General features: G+C 44.2%; 1 protein-coding gene across 8 annotated transcripts in view; it reads right to left on the bottom strand.

Annotated features, from left to right (window-relative positions):
• Positions 1 to 22954, bottom strand: part of DNM2 (dynamin 2) — an 80860-nt gene that overhangs the window by 20217 nt on the left and 37689 nt on the right. Inside the window, exons 10-16 of one of the 8 annotated variants that reach the window (XM_063119054.1) lie at positions 22697 to 22835; positions 18641 to 18727; positions 18482 to 18552; positions 12683 to 12734; positions 11953 to 11964; positions 5648 to 5761; positions 1801 to 1830 (exon numbers count right to left, since the gene is read on the bottom strand). In XM_063119054.1, the coding sequence (XP_062975124.1) occupies positions 1801 to 1830; positions 5648 to 5761; positions 11953 to 11964; positions 12683 to 12734; positions 18482 to 18552; positions 18641 to 18727; positions 22697 to 22835 (505 nt within the window). Of the gene's footprint in view, positions 1 to 1800; positions 1831 to 5647; positions 5762 to 11952; positions 11965 to 12670; positions 12735 to 18481; positions 18553 to 18640; positions 18728 to 20068; positions 20208 to 22696; positions 22836 to 22954 lie in introns of all 8 variants that reach the window. The other 7 variants (XM_063119055.1, XM_063119053.1, XM_063119058.1 and 4 more) reach the window with 7 other exon arrangements.

Genomic DNA, 22954 nt, shown 5'->3' with positions numbered 1-22954 from the left:
AGATTGCTTATAGGTTCTCTATAGAGATGAAAGCAATTTTATCTCCACAGTGGTTTCCCCAACATTTGAGAAAGCCCTCCGACGTGTTTGGCAATTTGGCAATTTTTTGTGCGTGTTTCGGCCAATTGTTGGCATGTTTGCTTCTCTGTCTTTTTTTAGCTTAAAGAGCGAGGATACAATTTTATTCATTCTAGCTACATTCCTCCATTTTTATTTATTGTGCCCCGGAATATCACCTAATGGTATATCACTTGCTCTAAGTACACCCACATCTTTCCAACCTTCTATGAAACATTGAAGAGAACTCTGTTCTACTACAAGAGAAAGTGCCTTCTCAGCGGTGGCCCGAAGACTACGGAACAGCTTGCGTGGAGAGGTTAGCCTGGCCTCTTTAGGCTATGCCTTTCGGCAGGCAGTGAAGTTGATTTCCACCCCCAGCCTATGTTTTAGCAATCTGCTCGCTTTTATATATTCTAACTGCTGCTATCGCTATTTCATTGATGCTGCATTATTTTTAGTATTTTTGTGAGCTGCCTTAAGTGGACTTGTTGCAGAAAGGGCCCCCGAATTTTCCTAATAAATAAAATGATAATATACTACAATTCTTGTCTTCTCCCATTCCAAAATAAACTTCGCAATAATTTTCATTGCTTAAAACACCCTAAACCGTGTATATGATTTATTTTTAGTGAAGTTTTAATGTAGTCTTAAAATTGTCTATTAATCAGCCTTGAACCATTGGGAGACAGGGCAAAAATATTTTAAACAATGCCTTTAGAATGCTTATAGTTAAAATCAGACTTATTTACAATAATTAAATTAAATCTTTCTTTCTTTATTTATTTTATTACATGTATATACCGCCCCCCAGCCGAAGCTCTCTGGGCGGCTTACAACAATTAAAAATAGTAAACATTAAAAAAAAATGTTAAGACTTTTCAGTGGTAAGAGTACATAATATACATATGTTTCTTAAGTTTTATCTTATCTACTCTTATTCTAGAAGCTGCCCTGTTGAAAAAATATGTGCTAACAACTTGAGCAGCCAGACTGTTTGTTAATATTCTAAGAAAAATCAATAAAGGGTGCTGTTGCACCGTGTCCAGATTATGGGTCCCCGGTCGACAGCTGGTTGGCCACTGCGTGAACCAAGTGACGGACTAGATGGACCCTTGGTCTGATCCAGCCTCAGGGCTCTTCTTATGATTTAAGAGAAAAGTTAAAAGCAATTACAAATTCACTTATGCAACAAAACACACGGACATTGTAAGTTAAGGCATCCACCTCAACTTCTATGCCCTGTAAGGCGTAAACATGTTCCACAGTCTTACATTCTATGCTTGCTTACAATTTAGTATCCATGCAACCACACTTTCCATTGGTTTTTCAGCCCTAATTTCTTCTTTTGCAGGTTGAGGGAATACTAAAGATCAGGACACAATGGAGTCCGTAACCACTTAACTGCACAATGCCTTCCCTGCTTTCCTTTTATCTGTTGATTTGGGTTAGAAAGATGTCTTCTCCTAGGAAGGACTTATGCTGGGCAAGGGACCAAAGGAAAGTGGTAGCCCAACACCCAGATACAAAACTGGGTGAAGGTGGTTATTGGTACAAGTATCTGTATTATCCTGAGGAGACAAACAAGTCAACAAGCAAAAGGAGAAGGTTAAACCCCACTTTGCTGATTTTATGTCTGGTTAAACATGCATAAGATTTACAAAAATTATCTTAAGCTTCCGAGCACAGAGGTTGGCAGTCAAAATTAAAAGTTTAGAATTTACAAGCACATGATGGACATACCACTGAGCCCAGCTCCAGTGTTCCCTCAACCTGCAGAGGAAGAAGAAGAAGATTGGGGCTGAAAGACCAAAGGGAAGTGTGGGTACAAGCACAATATGGGAGACTCTAGACTGTGTTTACTATTTACAAAGCACAGAAGTTGAGGTGGGTGTTTTAACTTCCTAGTAACGTTTCTGAAGTACAACAAAAGTTGTGTGGACAGTCCGATCTAGAGATAGGCAACCTGGTGCCCTCCATATGTTTTGGTCGACAACTCCCATAATCCCTGGCCATGGTGGCTGGGGTTGATGGGAGTTGTAGTCCAAAACATCTGGAGGACATCAACTCACCTACTCCCGCAATATATAAATGTATTTTGAGGTAAGCTCTCTTGCCCCTGAATGGGGGCTTATGCTTGTAATTTTAATCAAAGCTCTTAGAGTCATCTGGCTTTTTGTGCCTGCACAAGTCGCATTTTTCTCCCCAGGTGCTCAAAAGGGCAGTTATGTTGGTGTATGCTTGTTGATTGCTGAAGTTGACTATATTTTTAAAAAAGTGGATCTGAAATCTACAAAGCAATATGCTGAGCTTCTAAGCCCTGACTCTAGCATTAAATGTGGCTGGGAATTTCCAAGTAATAAAAACTCGCATATGCCTCAAAAGCATAATTTAAATGCAGCCTTTTCAAAACCAAATCGTAAGTTCATCTGTTAGGAAAAGAAAAACAAACCTCCAGGTGAGACAGTTGTGGGGCAAGTAGAGGGGAATCTTTACTTCTCGCATAAACTGACGGCCAAACCAACCAACCAACCAACCAAGAAATCTGACATATCAGTGGTAGAGATAACCTACAACAACCAACCAGGCAGAGAAATAGCAAAAACAGCTGCCTGCAAAATTATTAAAAAAACTTTTGTTCGCTTACACTACTCGGTTCTGGGGGATTATATTGAACAGGAACAGTGCAGACTGCACCCACCCCCATCCTTGCATCCTCCATCTGACTTGCACATATCGCGTTGGATCCAACGATGCAATTCTGCAGATGGAAGCTGTTCCGTCAGCAGAATCGGAACAAGGGCAATTCCTCCCCCTCCTCTCCTAAATATATGTTCCAAAGGGCTGTGAAATCCCGTGGAGCAGATTTTCCAGCAGGGGTAAAGAGAACATCCTGCCACACTAGTGAACTTCTCTTAGCATGGCGTTGGATTGAATCCATCATCTCAGACTGCAGTGGGCAGGTAGTGAGGACAGTGAGCAGTTGCCAGGGAATGGCTTATAACAACTACACAAGGCAGTCCAAAATCCCTTCCTTAAACTCAAACATCACCCCAAACCACAGTCCCAATGTCTGCATCAACCAGACTTGCCCAACAACTCCCACTCCTACTGGAAACCTGCACTGTCACTTACCTGAAACTGGCACCAATTTCACCCAAGGAGTACTTGACAGAAATTGCAGGAGCCCTATCGGTGTTGCACATGTCTCCTCTCAGGTGGCAAAGCCCACCTGTCTGACAGGCAACACTGCTGCCAATGCCACACTGCCTGCTGCAGGAGCTGCCTCCTGCTCTTCCATGGTTCCGTATTTGTAAACATGGGGCAGCAGCTGATCAAGGGACAAAGCATTGTTATGGATGCTGTACATGAAAGGAACAGAAGTGCTGCACGATTAGCCAGGCAATAGGCTGCTTCCCTCCACCCCAAAATTTCTAAGTGGCATTGAGAGAATGCATATGGGTTCCAGAAATGAATCATGACTGCATAATGATAAGGCAACTTTGAATTAAAACACATTTCTTGAGTATTCACTAATGCTCACTGATTCATAATTGCTGAGCTGTTCACCATTTGAATTTAAGGGATTTGCCCATTTCTACAATTTCCATTGATGGATCAATCAATTTATAACTGAAAACACCTTAACTTAAATCATAAACCAAAGGGATTTGGGGCTTAGAATCGCCTGGCTTGTTTTTTTAAAAAGGAAATTCAATGAATTACATGAACACACACCCAGTGAGGGGTGGGGAATTTAATTTTACTGACATTGCAGCAGCTCAGTCTGGGCAGAAGGAGGGATGGATGTCTCTGTTTTTAGTCTACATTTTTATCATTCATAAAAACAGATTGTGCATGGATGGCTGTGATATTTCCTTCCAGGTCTGGTTATTAGGATATTAAAAAGTCATTAAAAGAAGTTGGGCATGAAGACAACTCTTTGGACAGCAGAACTAATCCAGACACACTGAATTAACATAAGAATTGCCTCCAGAGAGTACTGGTTAGAGAAGGGCCGTAGCTCAGTGGTAGTGCACATTCTTCACATGCAGACGGCCTGGGATTCAATCCCCAGGATCTCCAGGTAGCACTAGGAAGGACTGCTGCCTCTAACCTTGGAGTTCTGCCCATCAGAATCAGTAATACTGGGCTAGATGGGACTGATACTCTTGACTCTGTATAAGCTTCCTATGTTTCTAAAATATATTGTTTAGGCTTGTTGCTTTGGCCTACAACTCCAATCAGCCCAAACTAGCATAGCCAGTGGTAGGGGATGATGGAGGTTGTAAGCCAACATATCTGGAGTGCCACAAGTTGCCCCACCTTGCACCCTTGAAAACATGCTGATTCCATTCCTCTACTCAGTAGCCGTTCTGGTTGTTCCGTGTATTTCAAAGACCTCAAAGATCAAGAAATACTAACTGTAGTAAGGGTCCATAATCTGGTGCCCTCCAAATGTTTTGGATTACAATTCCCATCAGCCACATTGGTCTCTAATAGACTTCACCGAGTTCAGTAGGGAATTCTAATAAGCATATCTAGGGTTGCCAGTTCTTACAGAACAAAATCCCTATACTTTTCAACTAGGAGCTAGGATTCCTGGCTCTTTTTGCCAGCACTACTACGTCACCTGGGGAAAGCCGTTTCCTATGTTTTAAAATTACTTCTTAAAAGTAAGGTCTGCAACAAAACGTTGTGTTGTCAAGTGCTCCTACTCTGGATTCTTCCAGGATACTCCATTCTGTCCCCACTGCCTCCAACAATCAGCCAGCATTCTGTAGCTAATGAGCACACACAGTCTCCGTGGGACCCTTTCGAGGTTCCCCCTTAGTTTTCTCCCCCATAAAGATGTTTTGTACTCCTACAAACCTCCGGGTACTCCCAGGCTTGTTGATACCTTCCCCCTGTGAGTGGATGGTGTCGTTTTGCATTCATCTCTCACTCTGGGAATCAAGGGAATGATTAAGCTTTCTTCTCTGTGCCTCCCTATTCCAGCCAAAATTTGCCCTATTTAAGCTATGCTCCTGAGCTCAATGCTTGCCCAATGAAGGTTACAGAGGTGGAAGGAAGGTGAGTAGGCAGATGAATGGATATGGCCATTGTGGGAGCAAGAGTGAGTGGGGGGCAGAAAGGGAGTGGCAAAGGATTTTTCTTCTCCCCCATTCCCAAAACTCATTGCAGGTCCTCATTTGTCTCTTATCAGATTTTCCACATCACGCAACTGATGGAGCAAGCCTTTACCCTCAGACGCTCATGCCACAATAAATAATAAAGGAGCAACAAGACACCAAATTGTTACACAACTATTTCTAAAGATCAATGGTAGAAAGTATGCATGTGTGAGGGAGTTAGAATATTACAATGAGGTGTGTGTGTGTGTTTCATTTTACCAATTCTCTTTTCAATAAAATGCTTAGCTCAGCATCAATTAGCAAGGGGCCAATTTCAGAGATGCGGGCAATATCACAATACCTGAACAAATATAGGCAAATGTGTGTGACTTCAAGGATTCAACCTGAGTACCTGCAATGCAGCCCAGCCCAGCCCACTCTTCAATGCAACTATATACCACACATGAATTACGTACCTCTTCATCCTTGTACCAGGACAAACTCTCTGCCGTTAAGACGAACCAATACTCCTTTGAGCCACCTTTCATGATGCTAATGTTGTTGATGGTCAGCCAGCCTCGCCGGATGACCTGGAGGAAATCAAGGAGCAAGAGGGGAAGATGGAGGAATGAAGAACAGATTACAGGCTATCTTGCAGAGCACAAGCTGCAGGGGGATGCTCCAGGATCAAGAGGTTTGAACAATGACTTACTAAAATTCTAGCCCTAGTTGCAGGAGGAGAACTAACAGGGAAGGCTTAAATGCACCTCGACTTACAGTATCATGGACTTGGTAAAACCTGAAGACCACTGAGAATTCCCACACACAGCATTACTCTGACCTATTGACTCAGGTTGCCACAAGTAAAAGCTGGTCAGGAGCTGCTTCACTTTACAGCAACAGACAGAACGTTGTTTATAGCCCAATTTGGATGTGGAACCCATCAGTATGAACACAGCAAGAAGCAGCTAAGAACATTACAATACCCCTCAAATTAGCAAGCCTGTAGGTCTCCCAGAAAAGCCTGAAAAGATGGAACCAGCAGCCACAGCATACTGGTGGCAATAGTCTTCCTGCCTCAAGCGCACATGGTCCATTTGCAGAAAAACAGTCTGCATCATATACTTTTTAATTGTTTTCATTATTATTTAAATTATTTTTAGACTGCCTTTCAACATAAAACTCTCTCAAAGTAGCTATAGAGCAAGTGACAAACTCAGGACAAAAGGGAGACTTGCTGCTTGAAGTTGCACTGAGTTGCACGGGCCACTCCTTGCTTAGCCCGCTCCAGAACTTCAGCAGGACACGGTTTATGACACCTTAATTTGTCCTTTGTAGGCAGTGAGACACACAGTATTCCCCTGAAGGAACAGCTCCCTGCTTGATGAAGTTATACTAACCTTGCAGGCAACTCCAACTAGAGCTATGGTTGAACTTTTGGGAACTGCCTCACTGAACCTGTTCGCATGATCACAGAGGGGGAAATAAGCCACAGTGGCACATTGCCCCACCACCACGTGTGACAACAGGATTTGCATAATTACCGTCAACGGCGTCGCCTGCTGTGTTGTGTGAACCTGGCAAGGGTGGCTTGCTGCCATGATTAACAAGCCACACTGGAATCCTAAAACAATCCATGGGTTGTAGGTGCCTTGTTGACCATGACAACAAGCCACCTTTGTCAAGTCAGCACGACATGGCAAGGGTAATTGTGCGCGCACACCCCGGCGCGTGCTGTCAGAGAAATAAGCCATTGTGGCTCATTTCCTCCTCCGTGATTTTGAGGGCCCATCAGACGCCAGCCTACAGAAGCCAACCCTACTTGCCTTTTTACTCAGATCAGTCCCAAAACATGAGAGCTGCTCACTGCTCTGACTGACTTCAGCCCTTTTACTTTTTTGCCAAAGCTAGCCCAACCTCAACCATCTGTTCACAAAATAAAAAGTAAATGAGGATAACCATTGAAATATTAATATTGATGCTTTTCTGTCTCTTGGTGAGATGATATGTTCTCAGGTTGTTTGGAATTACACTTGGCTCCAGGATGACAGCATTCTTTTATCCTGAAAGAAACTTCAAGGCCTGTTTTTTCAAATCAGGCAAACAACTGTTTATTTTAATTTGTTACATTTATATCCTGTGATCTCTCTAAAGCAATAGTTTCCAAGCGGTGTTTACAGGAGTGCAAGGGTTCTTCAGAAGCTTATCCTGAATGAGAAGATGAGTAAGGGGGGATGAACTACCCTGACAGACAGTTTTGCCCACCACCGTCAGCCCTCCCTGCTATGTACAGCCACATGGAAGTGGGTGTCCTTTTGGAACAATGGGCCTATGGCCAGTACTTTGTGTGTGAGCAGTATGTGCCCAGAATGTGCCGTAGTGCACAGAACTCCTTAGACGAGCTGATGCAGGAAGTGTTCCCTGATGGAAGGAAGTTTGCAAACTGCTGCTCTATGGAGCTCAGAACAGCAGCCATCCTGTGAAATACATGAGGATCAAGCTCTGCCCAGTAAATACCATATTTGAGCAGGTATTTGAACTGGTTTCTCTGACAGAATCTACACTACTGCTTTATAATGGTTTATAACAGTATTGACAACTGTTGGAGGCCATGACACATTCCATATACCATTTTCAAACCACTTTCAAAGTGCTATATCCTGCTTGGTGTTGATCTGGCCACCATCTATCTGTATGAAGGGGGACTCCTCATGACCTATTCACCTCACAAGGCTTGCAAGGTATATTAAGAATTAACCACTTCCCCCTAGAACTGTGCTTTGGACATCTGAATAGCTTGTCTGTCTCATTAAAGAAAAGAACAAGTTTTTATAGACAAGAGACCGGGAAGGACAGTTCTAATTACAACATGAGAGTTAGCTCAACAAACTTGTTGCATTTGAACCCAATATACTAAAGACTCCTCAAGTTTTCATTTTCCTCGACTTGAACAACATCCCACCTTCTGGGTGGGCCCTTAGAGAAGGGACACAGCAGCAAAAAAACAAACCCCCTTCAACTAAACTTTGCAAGGCAGAACTGGGCCCAGTCTCAAGAGTCCAAGGATAGTTAGCCAAAGCTATGTTGAGTCTGTAATGTTCTATTCATTTTAATGTTTATATCCCACTGTTCCTTCCAAAAGGAAGTCCAATCAGCTAACAACACACAGAATGTGTTCTACCTAAGTTAGTACCACCACACAAGTTAGTAAGGAGCAGACTGGAAAGGAAGCTTCCTATGTGTTGAGGCATTTGAGTAGAGTCACACCAAAGCATTCCCTGGAGGAGGGGAGCAAACCGAATGGCTATGGCTGAGCAGAGTTAGACACAACAGCTACAGATGTTACAGGCAAAACTTCGGAGCAGCCTTGGAAAGGGACAAGGAATCTGGACTGGATTGAACTGCAGTTAAGCATTCCAAACCATCATTAAAAAGGTTATGGGGTAAAGAATTGCACACCAGTCAGGGATATCCTCATCTTTCCAGTGCTGCTTAGGATGCTGCCAACATAGATATCAAGGCGACAGACACACCCAAGGAGTGGTGCACTGGTGGGCGTGGGCTGTGGCAAGCTGCAATTTTAACTCAACTCGTTTGCATGGTAGAGGAATGGAAGGTGCTGTGATTTCAAGACATCAGAAAGGAAATTAGGCCACAATTTCCTCTCTTTAAAGTATATTTTTTTCTTTTTTTTAATTTAAAAGACTCAGGAAACATTCACATTTTAAAGCTAATTAAATTTTATAGGAATACCAGCAGAAGAGTGGACAAAAAGTATTGAAGAGGGAAAGAGACCATGAGAACTTATGTGGAAGAAGAAGGAGATTAAGAGAAAGTCGGAGTTTGAGGAGAACAAGGGACACCAGTCCAGGGAAGCTATTTCTGCTTCCTTCTGGGGGAAAAGAGAAGAGACTTGCCTGAAGAGGCCTTTGTAAAACGGGCTATGTGGACAGGTTTGGAAACAAGAGAGAGGTACGGCAGGGAAAGTTCTGAGCAGAAAGGACAAGAGAAGTTCTCTTCTGGGTATCAGTCTACTTATTTGTTGTTCCTCCAGCATCACAGCCAGGTTTGCAAGATGGTGAAGGAAGGGGTGCAGGTATTTTTAGGGCTCTGTACTTCCTCACAAACACAGTAATATGAGTTCTACACCCTAGTATGGCTTAAAAAAGCACATTCCACTTTAAAACATTATGGAAAACCAGACACAGCCCAGCCAGTCAGATCACCACTTTCCTCTTACTGTAGCACAATCCATTCTCACAGCCAGCAACAGAAGACCAGGGACCGTATTGGAATTGGAGACATGGAGAACAGGCAGGCCATCAGGAAGTTTATGGTAGTGTTTCCAATCTCCTGATACCTGGTGGTCTTTTTTGCTGAACTGAAATTGCTGAATTGAGGCACATGTCACTCTCACACACCACGAGAGAGAGAAAGGGAGTACGTGAAAGAGTCAAGGATCCATTACCCTCGCTGGGGTGCATCCTTCTTCTTCTGGCCTGGTTCAGAGAGTGCCGCCCGCTCAGGAGGCAAGCTCAAAAGCAGCAGCTGAAGCAGACGCAAGAGGTAACCGCCTCTGTAGGTACGGTTGCTTGGGGCTCAGATGAGCCTCTAATCCCTTGCAGTATACTACTGTGTCGCGGCACAGTATTTGTGAATTACTCTTCGGAGGTTTGCACAGAATTATCCTTAGCATATAACGAAAATGGATGTGTCAGAACTTTCAGGCTCTTCAAGAGACTCAAAACGTCGAGATCAAAATTTTGGATAGGCTGTCTGGGAGTACAGAGAAAGCTGCCCAAGGCAAGTCCATACTGCAACACTGATTTTACACCAGCTCCACATTCAGCTCCGTATGAAATTGAGGGCAGGGAATCTCTTGTCCAGAGGAAATAATATTTGAACAGAAAGCCTCCCGCATCTCAAATCTGAGCAGAACGAATGCATAAGCATTCAAAATGGACACTAGCATGCATGGTGTATATGTACACTGCCACTGTATAACGTAATTAGGTAATAATATTCCAGCAAAAGTACATGAGAAAACTATTTCCTGAAGAGAAGTGGGCAGAGGAGTTTCTCTGCATCTATGTTATTAAGACAATCCTCTCCTCTTCCATCCAAAAGTTTCTGGCAATTCCATTTTCTTATAGAGCCAGTAGCAAATTACCCATTTGATTTCAAGTTCCAAGACCACCATCCACAACACTTCCCTCGGGGGCTTTTGAGTTCAATGGGCAATGTTGGTTTACTTAATCAAGTAGCAAATCAAAGCCAAACTCAACTATCCAAATTTCTTAGGAATTAGTGCACTTAAAGGAAAAGCGTAGTGCAGCATCAGTGTCACCAGACAAGGGAAAAGCACACAAAGGAATGATGGCGCATGCAAATCCCTTTACCCCAGGAATGACAGAGAAGCCGGCAGCAACTGAGATCTTAGATGGTGATGTGTACACATCAGACCAGAAGCTTTCATGGAGGAAGGTTACGGCAGTTGCCAAACAAACTGGGAATACCGACGTAGCATTTAATGCAATCTTGAGCATGGCCAGGCAACTCAAGTTCTAAAGGGCCACTGTTGCTTGTCAGCATTTGCCAAGATGGCCACATTCCTGGGCACACTTTGAGACTACAAGTGAACTTTAAATATTTCTTTCATCTGGGACCACTATCACTATTCCAGATGCAGAGAAGATAGAGAACTAATACTTCTGACTGGGCTAGGCACTACCCAAACTGCAGATGTTCCTTCATATGGCCAGTTCTAACGAAGAACATGTCACTCAGCAAATAGGTGGTGGTGGTGGTGGTGGTAGCAAAACAAGTGTTGAGAATATGCAAGTGTCTTGCTTTTGGAAGACTGAGACTATTGTGTCTCATCTTCCAGAACAGCTTGAGCGACATGTACATCCATGTGGATCAGCTCTCTGCTCCCACCAACAATGTTCATCAGTACGGATCTCAGGAACATCCAAGACTGTCAGTCACCTGTTACTATTCCCACCTGGAGCTTAGGACTTCCTGGGGCTGTTTGAAGTTACACTCCACAGAGCAAGCCAATCACTGTGGTGTGATGTACTACATGAGGGATTTAGAAGCACTTTCAAGAAGGAAATGAGTAGAAATGGTCAGGAATGCCAGAAGAGAGCTTGCCTGCCTGCTGCTCGTAACATTGCATTTACCAGCCAAGGTGCACTGGGATACATGGTTTCCACTCTGAGCTACAGATCCGCTTCTCAGTATTAGCTGAAGCCAGAGCTCAGGGACATTTAGGCAACTGGAACTTGGAGCCGTGACTCTTAAAGTAAGGATAAGGTTACCAGCGTGTGTATGGCACTCCATACCAACACAGCACAAAAGGAAGAGTGGGTAAAGCCTCAAGCCAGGTACGAAGAGAAGACTTTTCATAAGGGCACTGCCCTATCCCATTTCTCACCAAGTAAAATGCCCCTGGGATCCCAGGAAGGATGCAACTAGTACCAATCCTCTGCAGGCTAAATGAAGCGTTCAGAAAGCCGCCACCCCTACCTAAAGCCACCTTCCCTGACAGCTCGATAAGACCAAGAATTCCGCACTAGCAACTGAGCTTAAAGTTATAGTTCCCATGTCTGGATCTCCTGGAACGCTGCTTGATGTCACTTGCTTTTCCATTCAATTAAGTGCACTTTATTTGAGGCAGAAAGGTGACCCAAATCTGAGGACTTTTACTTTTGGGGGGCAGGGAAGTCTCCATCACCAAGTTTTATGCTTCAGTTTACTAGCACAGTATACATGTACTTACCAGTATCTCACCCTTTTAGAGGTTGGCAAAATTAGTGGTGCAGGTAAAACAAGGAAAAGCAGGGTGAGGGGACAGAACAGTGAAGGAAACCAAATAATGGAGCAGAAGGAGGGAAGGGAAGCAGGAAAGCACAAAAAATGGTAGGGGGAAAAAGCAGAAACAAACAGTAAAAGAAAACCGTTACATGCTATTATTCATAATTGTACAGTGTTAATGTTTCATCACAGTATTTCCAAACAAGAATTAACATATCCAGATACATTATATACAGACTAAAGCTCATGCAACAAGTTACATTTCCAGTCTTGCGCTCAAGTCCTGCCTATCACACATAGGAGGAGTCTCAAGACTGGGAAATCCCCGAAGGGATGTTAGGGTTGCATTCTTCTTTATTCGTCCGGCCCGGAGGTTTTCCTGTCCTAACTATGTTACAATTGGCATCGTTTTGGGACCACTTCTGGAAAGAAAATGGAGGGCACTTTGCAGAATTTACTCTGGCCTAAATAGTTAAGCAACAGATGACTTGGTGGAGGCCCTGAACTTCCTATAGCTGGTTATTTTCTGTCTTCAAATGGCACAGAGAAGAGCATCTACCTCTTCTGTTAAACTGTGGCCATGCTCACAAGTCAGTTCACATCTTACAATTATACATGGCATGGCCCAATAGGCTGGACTGAAAGCGCCAATACTAAGCCCTATTCAGCTTAAGGAAAGAGACATGAATCCATACCTGGTTTGGGATTGCCCTCTTCTTATTTGCTTGGGTGCTCCTTTGCTGTGCACTGAAAGAAAAGGGGCAGAGAGATGGCTTTACATTTAGCATGTCTATGCTTCATATCCCACCCCCAAGGCAAACTTGCATGTTAGTGACACTCTGAGCAAGCAAAACATGAATTCTTGTTAAGGTCAAGCAAAGTTAGAGATGTAGAAACTAGTAAGGAACACTAGGCTTCCAAACTGTGACTGGCCACTTCAAAAGCAGGAATAAAACTGATTTTAGGGAAGAAGTGGGAGGTGCCTTCAGCCCCCAACTGGATCTTTCTTCAAAGTACCTACCTCCTTGTGGACAGAGAGAATGACCCCAATGTTTGGACATCCGGGAGGCATTCATTGTTAGCTCCACATGCAGCATTTCAAGAAGCTTCTCACTGCTAGCTCAGATTGGTTTTTATTCACTGCCTGATCTCTGAACCAAAGTAACTAACCCAGGAAATATTCACAATAAAACATAAGCTTCATTGCCATGGTTTGGACCCTGAACAAATCAGAGAAGATAAATAACTTTGGACTTAGCCAGGCTCCAAGTTCTGTCAACAGCAGCCTCTTAGAGGCTACAACAGGTACCAGTGCAGGACTCACTTCATACTTCAAGTAAGCTTTTGTTTTTAAAATCATGTTCTGGTGCTTATGTATGCCTGGCAAGAGAAGAGATTATCTAAGATATCCAAGAGAATATTTGTGCAGCCCATGAGTTAGAGGTTACAACACAGAAAATAAGCTGTCAAATACCATGCTAAGGTATTTGCTCACACATCTGCAGGAAAACGCTAGGGCCATGCATGCTAAATTTGCTGCTACAAAGTATTTTCCAGTTCAAGACAATTACCTGACTTAAAGGGGATTTATGACTCCCAGAGAAGCGGAATTGAAAAGGACCTCAAGGATTACAGAATGCCGCCTTCCACAGATATTGTTCCGTTACATATCAAAGGAAGGAGGATTGGCAACCTTCTCCAACCATCTTTTTCACTATCCATCCATACTTGTTAGTCAGGCTTTGTTAGCAGGTGCCTGGCAGGCCACATGGCACATACAGACCTATCCATTCTGTGCTCCTCAGCACCTGCCACCTTAGGCAGCTGCCTTACTCTGACTTACTCAGGGCCAACTCTGCTTGCTGCACTTTTAATACACCAACTCTAGTACTTTCATAGCTTTTCAAGCTAGCAAGGTGGTTTAAAATGTTGATCCTGTCCCATTTCCCCCAAACCCAGCCTAAATCACTTTGCTGCTAGCCCAGCCCTAAACATTTTGCTGCCTGAGTCAAAGGAAAAGATGACACCCCAGTTCCACGTACAAAGGCCAACTAAACTGGCAGCTGGATCTTACTGCAACGCTGACAGGGCAGTTTCTTCCACCACATCAAAGGGCAGTAGAGTAGCTTAGTGGGTGGCTGTCAGACCACATAGCACATACAGATCTATCCATTCTGTGCTCCTCAGCACCTGCTGCCTTAGGCAGCTGCCTTACTCTACCTAATAGTAGGGCCCAGCACTGTTTGCTGCAATTTTAATACACCAACTCTAGTCCTTTCACAGCATTTCAAATTAGTAAGGTGGTTTAAAATGTTGATCCTGTCCCACGCAGTGTCAACTTTTAGAACTATTAATGCAATAACGCTGGGACACCGTGTTGGCTAGATGCAACTTGCCTCACACCAGCAACTCGCCTCACACCAGTGAGTGCCCCAAGTGCCCCGTTATCCAACTACATGTACGTAGAGCATGCAGATTCATTATCCTCCTCCAGCTGATGGAAGCATTTCTATCACGGGCCGCTATGCTGCAAGTGATTTTGAGAACAGCATATAACCGGTGGGCATAAACAAGTAAACCCAACTCCAGCTCAATTTGCATTTTTCATTTTGAATCTGATTTTTGGGTTGCAATAGCAGGAATAAAGGACTGCATAAATGAGGAGCAAAAGGGGCATATCTGAAGGCAGGGAGAGAGGCAGGCAGGCAGCCACACAGAGCACCGATGGTCCTGCTTCATCTCACTTCTTCATGCTTGGCAAGCGGCACTTCCATGACTACGGTGGGATAGAATTTTTAAGAACTGAAAGTTCTAAGTTTCTGATCATCTCATGTTTTCACCACCTCTGATCCCATTAGAGTTCTGTGCATACAAAATGGAACAAGCATTCCTGTCTCACTGCTGTCCACTGCAGAGTGAGTGTGTGTGTGCTGGGATACAGCAAAGGTTAAAAAACCCCAGCAAGGGTCACCCCTGGCACTTAAAAAAAACTCCTGCTATTTCTTACCTTCTCTAATCTGCAGCACAAATGAGATCTCCAGCAAGAGAATCTTTGCATGACTGGACACATGGTGCTTGCCAAAGGGCTTGGGGCCCTTGCTCTTGGAGAGTGCAATTGTGGAAACCAGTTTCCACTGCCCAGTTCCAATCTTTACCCCAGACTTTGAAAAAATCCCTTCAACAACTGCTCCAATCTTTACCCCAGTCTTCATAAGACCCTCTTCAACAACTGTTCCAAAGGGTTAGACAAGCTGGACTCTAGCCATAAAAGGGATAAACTGTCACAAGCAAATACGCACCCAGCCACCATGTGCTGCTCAGTGTAACAGCTGGGGAGATTGGGAGAAGTTTCAGAGGCATCCAGAGGAAAAAGAAAGGTAATTCAAAGAAAAACCAAGATAGATTAAGGGGGGGGGGAAAGAACTGTGAATTGTGAAAGGAAGAGACATAAATAAAAACTGAAAACACACACACTACCCTAGAGAGAGAAGGGATGCCTAGGTTGTGTTCAGACTACTTGCTATGCTGGTGCCAAATACCTCATGCATTTCTCTTATTGGGAGATTTGTTAATTACAAGCATAGATAATTGGGTTTATGACACGCACATGGTTTGCTTGGCATAAAGGTTATGAACAGAAAGGCACCCGGATAGACCACTAGAGAAAGCTGGGCGGCAGCAGTTACAGAGGAACCTCGAAGTACGTAAGATATTGTGAAACAATCAAAACGTCCTGGATTTAAGTAAATAAGGGTGCAACCTTGTGGGATGCACTTCTGGTAGAGAGAGGGCTCTGACATTGGAGCCTTGTACCTATCCTATGACTTATCATTCAGAGGATGGGAAGGGGAGGCCATAGAACACTGTGCAATCCAGCCTCTCCTCTCCTCCTTGCTGACCAGGTCACCATTTTTTCTCCCTCTGTTCTCTTATGAGGTCGCAATTGCAACTCGTAAGAGAAACGTTCCATGGTAGCTGGGACAAGGTGGGGGACAGAAGATCCTTGGACGGATCTCTTCCCCCGTGCTTATAGTTCTGTACAGGTGCAGAGGAAGAAATCGGCAGCATCCTATGGTACCCCAGATGCTGTCTAGAGGCCATAAGATTGCTCTCTCCATCTAGGACCACCAAAGCAGCTTTTTAAGTATTACTGCCTACTCCATGCACAAGCATAACTGCAGGCTGAGATAAGGCATCAAGTTGAAATCTGTAATCAGAGTTTATATACTGTTATATACTGGGAATATTTTGTGGAAGAGAGAAAAATGTATGAAACAGGCATGCTCCACTTGAACAATAAGGGAACCAGCCTGGTGTGAGTAGAAATATAATAGTTGTAAAGAAGCACCCAAAATGACTTCTCGCAGAAGCAGACTAATGATGAGCTTTTAATTCGGGATGATTCATTTCTTAGAGAAATTATGTGTTAAGTTAAGCACGTAAATTAAAAGAAGGCCAAAAGGTATAGGCTAGAAGGGTCAAAGTCCTCAGAAAGTTGGAGGTTATAATTGCTTTAAACAAGAGGAACAAACAAAGCATATACTATGTATTAGAAAGTGCACAAGCCTGTTCAAAAAGATGTCAACATGATTAAACATTCAAGGGGGTTATAAAAAGCAAAACTTCAGCCTTTAAAAAGCGGAAGTACATATCTAATCAAAGGGGGCATAGACTCAGCTGGACAGAGTTTAAACTTAAAATGAGGTAAGCCAAGAAGAATTTGAGAAGCAAACTAAACATATTGCAAGAATTAATACAAATGTATTTAAATAAAAGAAGTGAGAAACTAGTGAGAGAAGCTATGCAAGATGTAAGAATAGTATGAGTCAGAACAGGTGTGAGTAAGACACTTGGTTCCCCCCCTCCTGTCATATTGTACATCGCTGTTGAAGGGATACCTACAGTTGTCATTTCCCCCAGCCTTGCATCTCAAGACTTATGAGCATCAGAGGTGACAAAGGAGGACGTAAGAAGTAATCACAGGGGTTGTATTCAATGCCAGTCCTACACAGAGTAGACCCACTGAAATGAATGGGACTTAAGTTAGACTAACATTGGATACAACCTCGGGATCAGATAGCATCACAAGCCTCAAGGTGCACCTGGATCAGCTGTCATATGTGAAAGTCAAGATGATTCCTTCCAAGCCAAGAGCGTTTTTTACCATTTCCATATAGAAGGAAGGATGCATCCCTTTTTGATGTATTAATAGCTGGCAACTATTATTCTTGAATTGGTAACTTTGAGGATGGACTCAGAGCAGAGCATACCAGTTCTCCTGCATCTTGCCCAGTTCCCTATTTCCCTTTGGTCACAATTCAAGGTGTTGTTTTCTCTCCTATAGAGAAAGTGCTTTGAATTCTACATGCCAGCAAACAATTCTCCTTATTATGTCTCAACACTACAACTCCTTACAATCTCTCAATTGGGGCTGCTCCCAGTCGCACATACGTACGGAGGAACAGTCTCAAAGGCTGCACTATGGAGAATTGTCAAAGCATTTTTTCTGGAAGTGGAGTAAGACCTTCCTATTTTGACTGGCTTTTAGTAGTTAGGCATAAGTCTTTGGCACAGGGCATGATAAGAATCTAAACCAAGTCAATATGAGTTCTAAAGTTTTAATTTTAACAGGCTTTTTAAAAATGTGCATTTCAGATGCACTTGCTCCAAGCCTTCAGAATGGTACAGGACCCAAATCAAAGTTAAAACAAATGAAATACATATGATGTGTTTGTTCTCTCGCTCTGTGTGTGTTTATGTGTCTGTTAGTGTGTTAATTACTACTCCAAGACTGGGTTCGGATGCCGCAATAACCAACAGTGCATTAAATAGTCAACGGTCGGCTATTGTGTTGTCGGTCGGGACTTTTTCACACCATGGTTGGCTATTCGGCCAAAATAACAAAACGCAGATAACCACTGACTATTTCGTCACACACAGTTGGTTATTTTCAGTGACTACAGAGTCCCCTGGCAAGAGCGACGAAAGCAGTGGCTGCCGCTCTAGTCCAGCAGGCCGAACTCACAATGGCTGATGGGATATCAGTAGGAGGACTGGGGGGGCGGGGAGCCAATCAAATAAACCATTGACTAATAGTCAACTCGACGCTGCCCTTAATCCACACCATGGTTGATTATAATCACGTCATGCGGGGAGTACCCCCTCGATAATCAACTGTGGAGTTTACTATTTACCCATCATTGACTATTGCGCTGCCTGAATGCAGCCCAAGTATTTGGGATCTCGACCTAACATGACTAGTTTCAGCTTCGAGTCATTCAATTTCATTTAACCACAGTACTGAGATCTGTACTAATAGAGAGCATCTCTGCGTTAAGAAACCAAAACCAATTCAAGTATGCTTAGGCTTCTGCTTGATCCAGCTGATATTCATTTGCTGCTTGGCAAAGAACCTCTCTTAAGAGTGACACTCTCTCCAGGCCATGTCATGTTTCCCATCCCCTTTGGTAGTTTATTTGGAAACAGACACTCACTTGGCAAATCCAATGAAGTCTTCATGGTTAGTGTTGATGTAAGACAGCTCTATGTCAATCAACAGGAGAATCTAAAGAGAAAAAAGATGACAAGACCAGCTCAGCCATAAAACAACAATTCGAAAGATTATTTGGAGGGTAAATAAACAGACTGCTTACCTGGTCCTTAGTTTTCCCTTCACGTTCTCTGATGTATGTAGTAACAATTCTCTCTGTCTCTTCTCGCAGCCTAGGGTAGGAACCAAGCTGAGGACAAATGGGGAAGAGATCAGATCTCTGAGGCCTTAAGCAAAATTCACACAGACACACAGGAAGAGAGGGCCTGGGCTGCTTCCCAGTTTTACCACCCTGGAAGGATCAATGCACCAAATAAGTAGAATTTTTGCCGCTTCAGTAAGGATTCAAAACATTGGAGGTTTTTTGAGGGGGGGGGCAGTTACTGAATCCCCCATGGTCTACCTCTGGGAAGCAGCCCAACATTCCCATGGAGTTTAGCAGGAGAAAGGAACATGCACAAGACTGCCTTCTTAGTGTCACAGGGAGAATGAGAGCTGCTTGCCGTTTTATTAAATAGAAATGGCTACCACAAGTCATCGTGGAAGCGTTGATTACATATTGCCAATGTGCTCTTAGAGTGAATAAATATCAGAGCTCTTTTCATGACTCAGTGCCATACTTCCCGAGTCTACATTTGAACATACAAGACCGATTTTGGTCTGCTTGCATTGGCTGCCTATACGTTTCCGAGCCCAATTCAAGGTGCTGGTTTTAACCTATAAAGCCCTACACGCCTTGGGACCACAATACCTGATGGAACGCCTCTCCCGACATGAACCTATCTGTACACTACGCTCAACATCTAAGGTCCTCCTCCGAGGAAGCTCAAAGGATGGCAACAAGGGAGAGACGGCCTTTTCAGTGGTGGCCCCGCAATTGTGGAATGATCTCTCCGACAAGGCCTGCCTGGCCAACATCGTTATCTTTTTGACGCCAGGTCAAGACTTTTCTCTTCTCCTAGGCAGTTAACATGCTGACTTTTTAAACTGACCCCAGAATAGTTGTTTTAAGTGGATCTTGTTGTTTTTATGCTTTTGATGGTTTTAAATTTTTGCATATTTGTTTTTAATGTTCACTGTTTTAAACTTTTGTAAACCACCCAGAGAGCTTTGGCTATGGGGCGGTATATAAACGTAATAAATAAATAAATAAAATACACAACTTCTTTTGGCACAGAGCAGCTGTGTCATAGGAAATGCCCCTGGAGTCCGGCTGCTTTCCAAAGCAGGCTCAATTACACTATTACGGGCCAAGCAACAGCTGTGCAGTGTCACTTCAGGACCCTACTGTGAAGCCGATCCAAGTGCAGGAGCCCACAGGAAAAGCCCTCTAAGGAGCAAAGGGAGCAACTGAATATTCCGATTAAGGTCCCGTAGCGAGGACGCACCCTGGCAGTTGCAGGGACAGGCTGTGCTCTCACTTGAATGCACTCAGTCTTTCTTTTAGCTTGGCAACACAAGCAGCCATATTCTGGCTATTAGGACGCGTTAGGGAGATGGAGGAGGGGGAAGAAGAGTAGAGACTCATTACCTTCTCTGTACACTTTTTAATGACCATGGCCAGCTCTGAGACCACGAGATCAACACACTTCAAACTGGGCTCTTTGAGCTTTATAATCTGTTTTTTCACTATGGCTTCAAAAGCCATGTCAGGCGTGAAGAGCCCCGTCCTGCACCATGCAGAAAGCGCGAACAGAAAGGAGAAATTCCGAAGAAAAACAAGGAGGAAAAGTGACAGAGAGGGGAGAAAGAGATTCAACAGGTTAGTCATGTGCAAATGAAAAAGCAGCAGCACTTTCTCAGGAAGATCCTTCTCGTGTTGCCAACTGCCAACCAGGACCTGCTCCCTCCCAGGATCTTGTGAGAGTTGAGCTGCTCAGCAGGGCTCAGTCTTAGCTTCAAGTACTGCTGCAAATGGATTGCGTTCTGACTGGCTGCTCCTTGCAAAGGGTCCAAAGTGACAATAAGAGGTGCTTGGCAAAAAGCACCTGAAAACCCATCTCTTACTGGCTCCCAAAGGCAGAAAAAAATGCCCCTCTATAGAGGAAAGGAGGGAGGCGTTCATGGGAGCTTCTTCCTGAGTCTACAGCTCAGTTTAACCGAGAGCAGCCTTCCCCAACCTGCTGTCCTCCAGATGTTTTGGACTACAACTTCCATCAGACTCAGAGAGTGTGGCCAATTGGGAACTGTAGTCCAATGCATCTGGAGAACATCATGTTGGGAAAAGCTAATCTAGAGTTTTGTGGAACTCTTGGGAAGGAGTGGGAAAGTCTCAGACTTACACGTCCTGCCTCCCTTTAAGGCTGTACTGCCACCTGCTTGTCATCTCAGGAGACAACAATGAAGCCTCCCTCAAGCATGGGGTTGGGATGCTGCATGTGGGATACAGAGGAAACCAGAGCGCTGCTACCTTATACTCTGGACTTCACTTGTGGCAAACTTGGCAGAAAGGCTGGCCAACCCTGAGCCAGACTTTGCCACATTCTGGAATCAGTACAAGTCCCTTTCTGGGGGTGGTGGTGGGGTGGAGGGGGGGAGAAGAGAAGAATATTTACAGCAATTGACGAAGGTTGCTATTTTTACCTAGCACACCACTGTTGGCCTTGCACCCATTGCTAAATAAGCCATGAGATGCTGGAATTACTGCTGTGACCATGGTCATCAATGTGTGTCTGGGCTGTACCAGAAAGTGGAGGCGGGGTAGGGGGGCTCACATGACTGAAGGCTCCTCCATATATAAAAAAAATAACATGTCAATGAGATGCTAGGCTAGAATTCTTCGCCCTAACATAATAGTTTTCAATGTGCAGAAAATGTTTTGCGTTGGAGAGTGTTACAAGCCCAGACACAGGTTGACCACATCAGTGAGAAAGAGGCCTGTCTCGGCAATCAGCGTTTCATCACGGTAATGCCCACAGCCTATCCACTTTGTCCAACGATGTTTCCTCGATTCATCTAGCTTGCAAGGAGTTCCACTCCTCCAGGCCAGGGACTGTCAGACCTTGGAGACCTGGATTCCTCATGGCAGTATCTTCAAGTACGCCCTTTTCATAGCTTTCCACCACCACCCATATACACCTCTTCTGAGGTGCAAGCAGTGTTCACTTACTGTTCAGGCTAGGAGGTGTTTGTGGGTTTTTTTTGAAGACAGGCTCCTTTATGGAGTCCTTTGCTTTCTCAACTCAGGAGAACTACTCAACATCTGCTCAGATACTTTATGGGGCAAAAAAAGAGCAGGAGGTCCTGCTGCATTCAGAGAGCTAGGACTTGAAGGACCTTGAAGAGCAAGTGCTGGCTTCTTCACACAACATCAACAAAAGCTTGTAATTTTTCTGCCAGAAACAGACCCAAAGTCCGACCTACAGCATACACCACTGCAACAAGTAAGCAATGTAAACCGCTCTTAAGGGGAGCATCTTCACTACTTTGCTAAGGATCGTAGTGCTTTGCCAAGAAGGCACCTAGGCGACGTGAACCTGATGCCTCAGTTTGTACACACTGCTTTTGATTCCAGAAAATAAAAGCAGGGAGAAGCTAGTTTCTTGAGAGGTCAGCTTTTAAATAGGAAAATAATCCATATACACAGGATAACCATATTGTAACATTGCAATTCCAAACCTTTAGTATGGAAATAGGTAATTTTTCCAATGCATTTGAAGCTAATTTGCCAGAACAACAGCTTTGCCCCCTATTGGCCGTGGCTTTGCGAAAAAGTTGAGGGAGCGGTTTAAATGGCAGATCAAGAAGCCATGCACTTAGAGTAGGGCCAGGATCCAAGAAGAATCTGCCCAATAACCTAGGCAACCTCCAGAGGACTCACAACAACAGCTTCTGTTTGTAGGCAGGAGATGAAAGCAGGAGAGGCTTAAGGCACAGACCAATCCTGCTTACAATGGGCCGCAACACCAAGACTGTAGTCCAGACCACACTGGGCCGCAATCTAGCACTTCTGCAGAAGCAAAGCATACGACACTGGGCGGTCTTCCCGGCTGAACGCCGGTCCCCATCTCAACACCAGCCAATCAGGATTTTCGAAGCTGTTTGCAGCAATTCCTGGAGGTTGTGCTAGGCAAGGTGAGCAGATTAGAACAGTGCAGTTTTGGCAGGTGTCCCCAACCCCACTCAGTGAGGGCTAGGCTGCCTCCAGCTAGTTCAATACCTTACTGGTACACTGTCTAACTGTATTGATTAACTCCTGAATAACCAGGTCGACACACTTCAGACAAGGCTCTTTCAGCTTCACCACCTGCTTTTTCACAATGGCCTCAAATGCCAAGTCTGGTGTGAACAGCCCCGTCCTACAGTCATCCGCACGCAGGAGGGAGGGCACAGACATGGCGGAGAAGAAAAACAAAGGGGGGGAAGAGAACAGGTTTAAAGACTGGCAACATTTTAGAACACAATTCCCTCCCCATAA

This window comes from Elgaria multicarinata, chromosome 3, assembly GCF_023053635.1.
Source record: "Elgaria multicarinata webbii isolate HBS135686 ecotype San Diego chromosome 3, rElgMul1.1.pri, whole genome shotgun sequence".
NCBI classification, from domain to species: domain Eukaryota; kingdom Metazoa; phylum Chordata; class Lepidosauria; order Squamata; family Anguidae; genus Elgaria; species Elgaria multicarinata.
The sequence above is the reverse complement of the archived record's forward strand: the minus strand, read 5'-3'. Positions and strand labels throughout refer to the sequence as shown.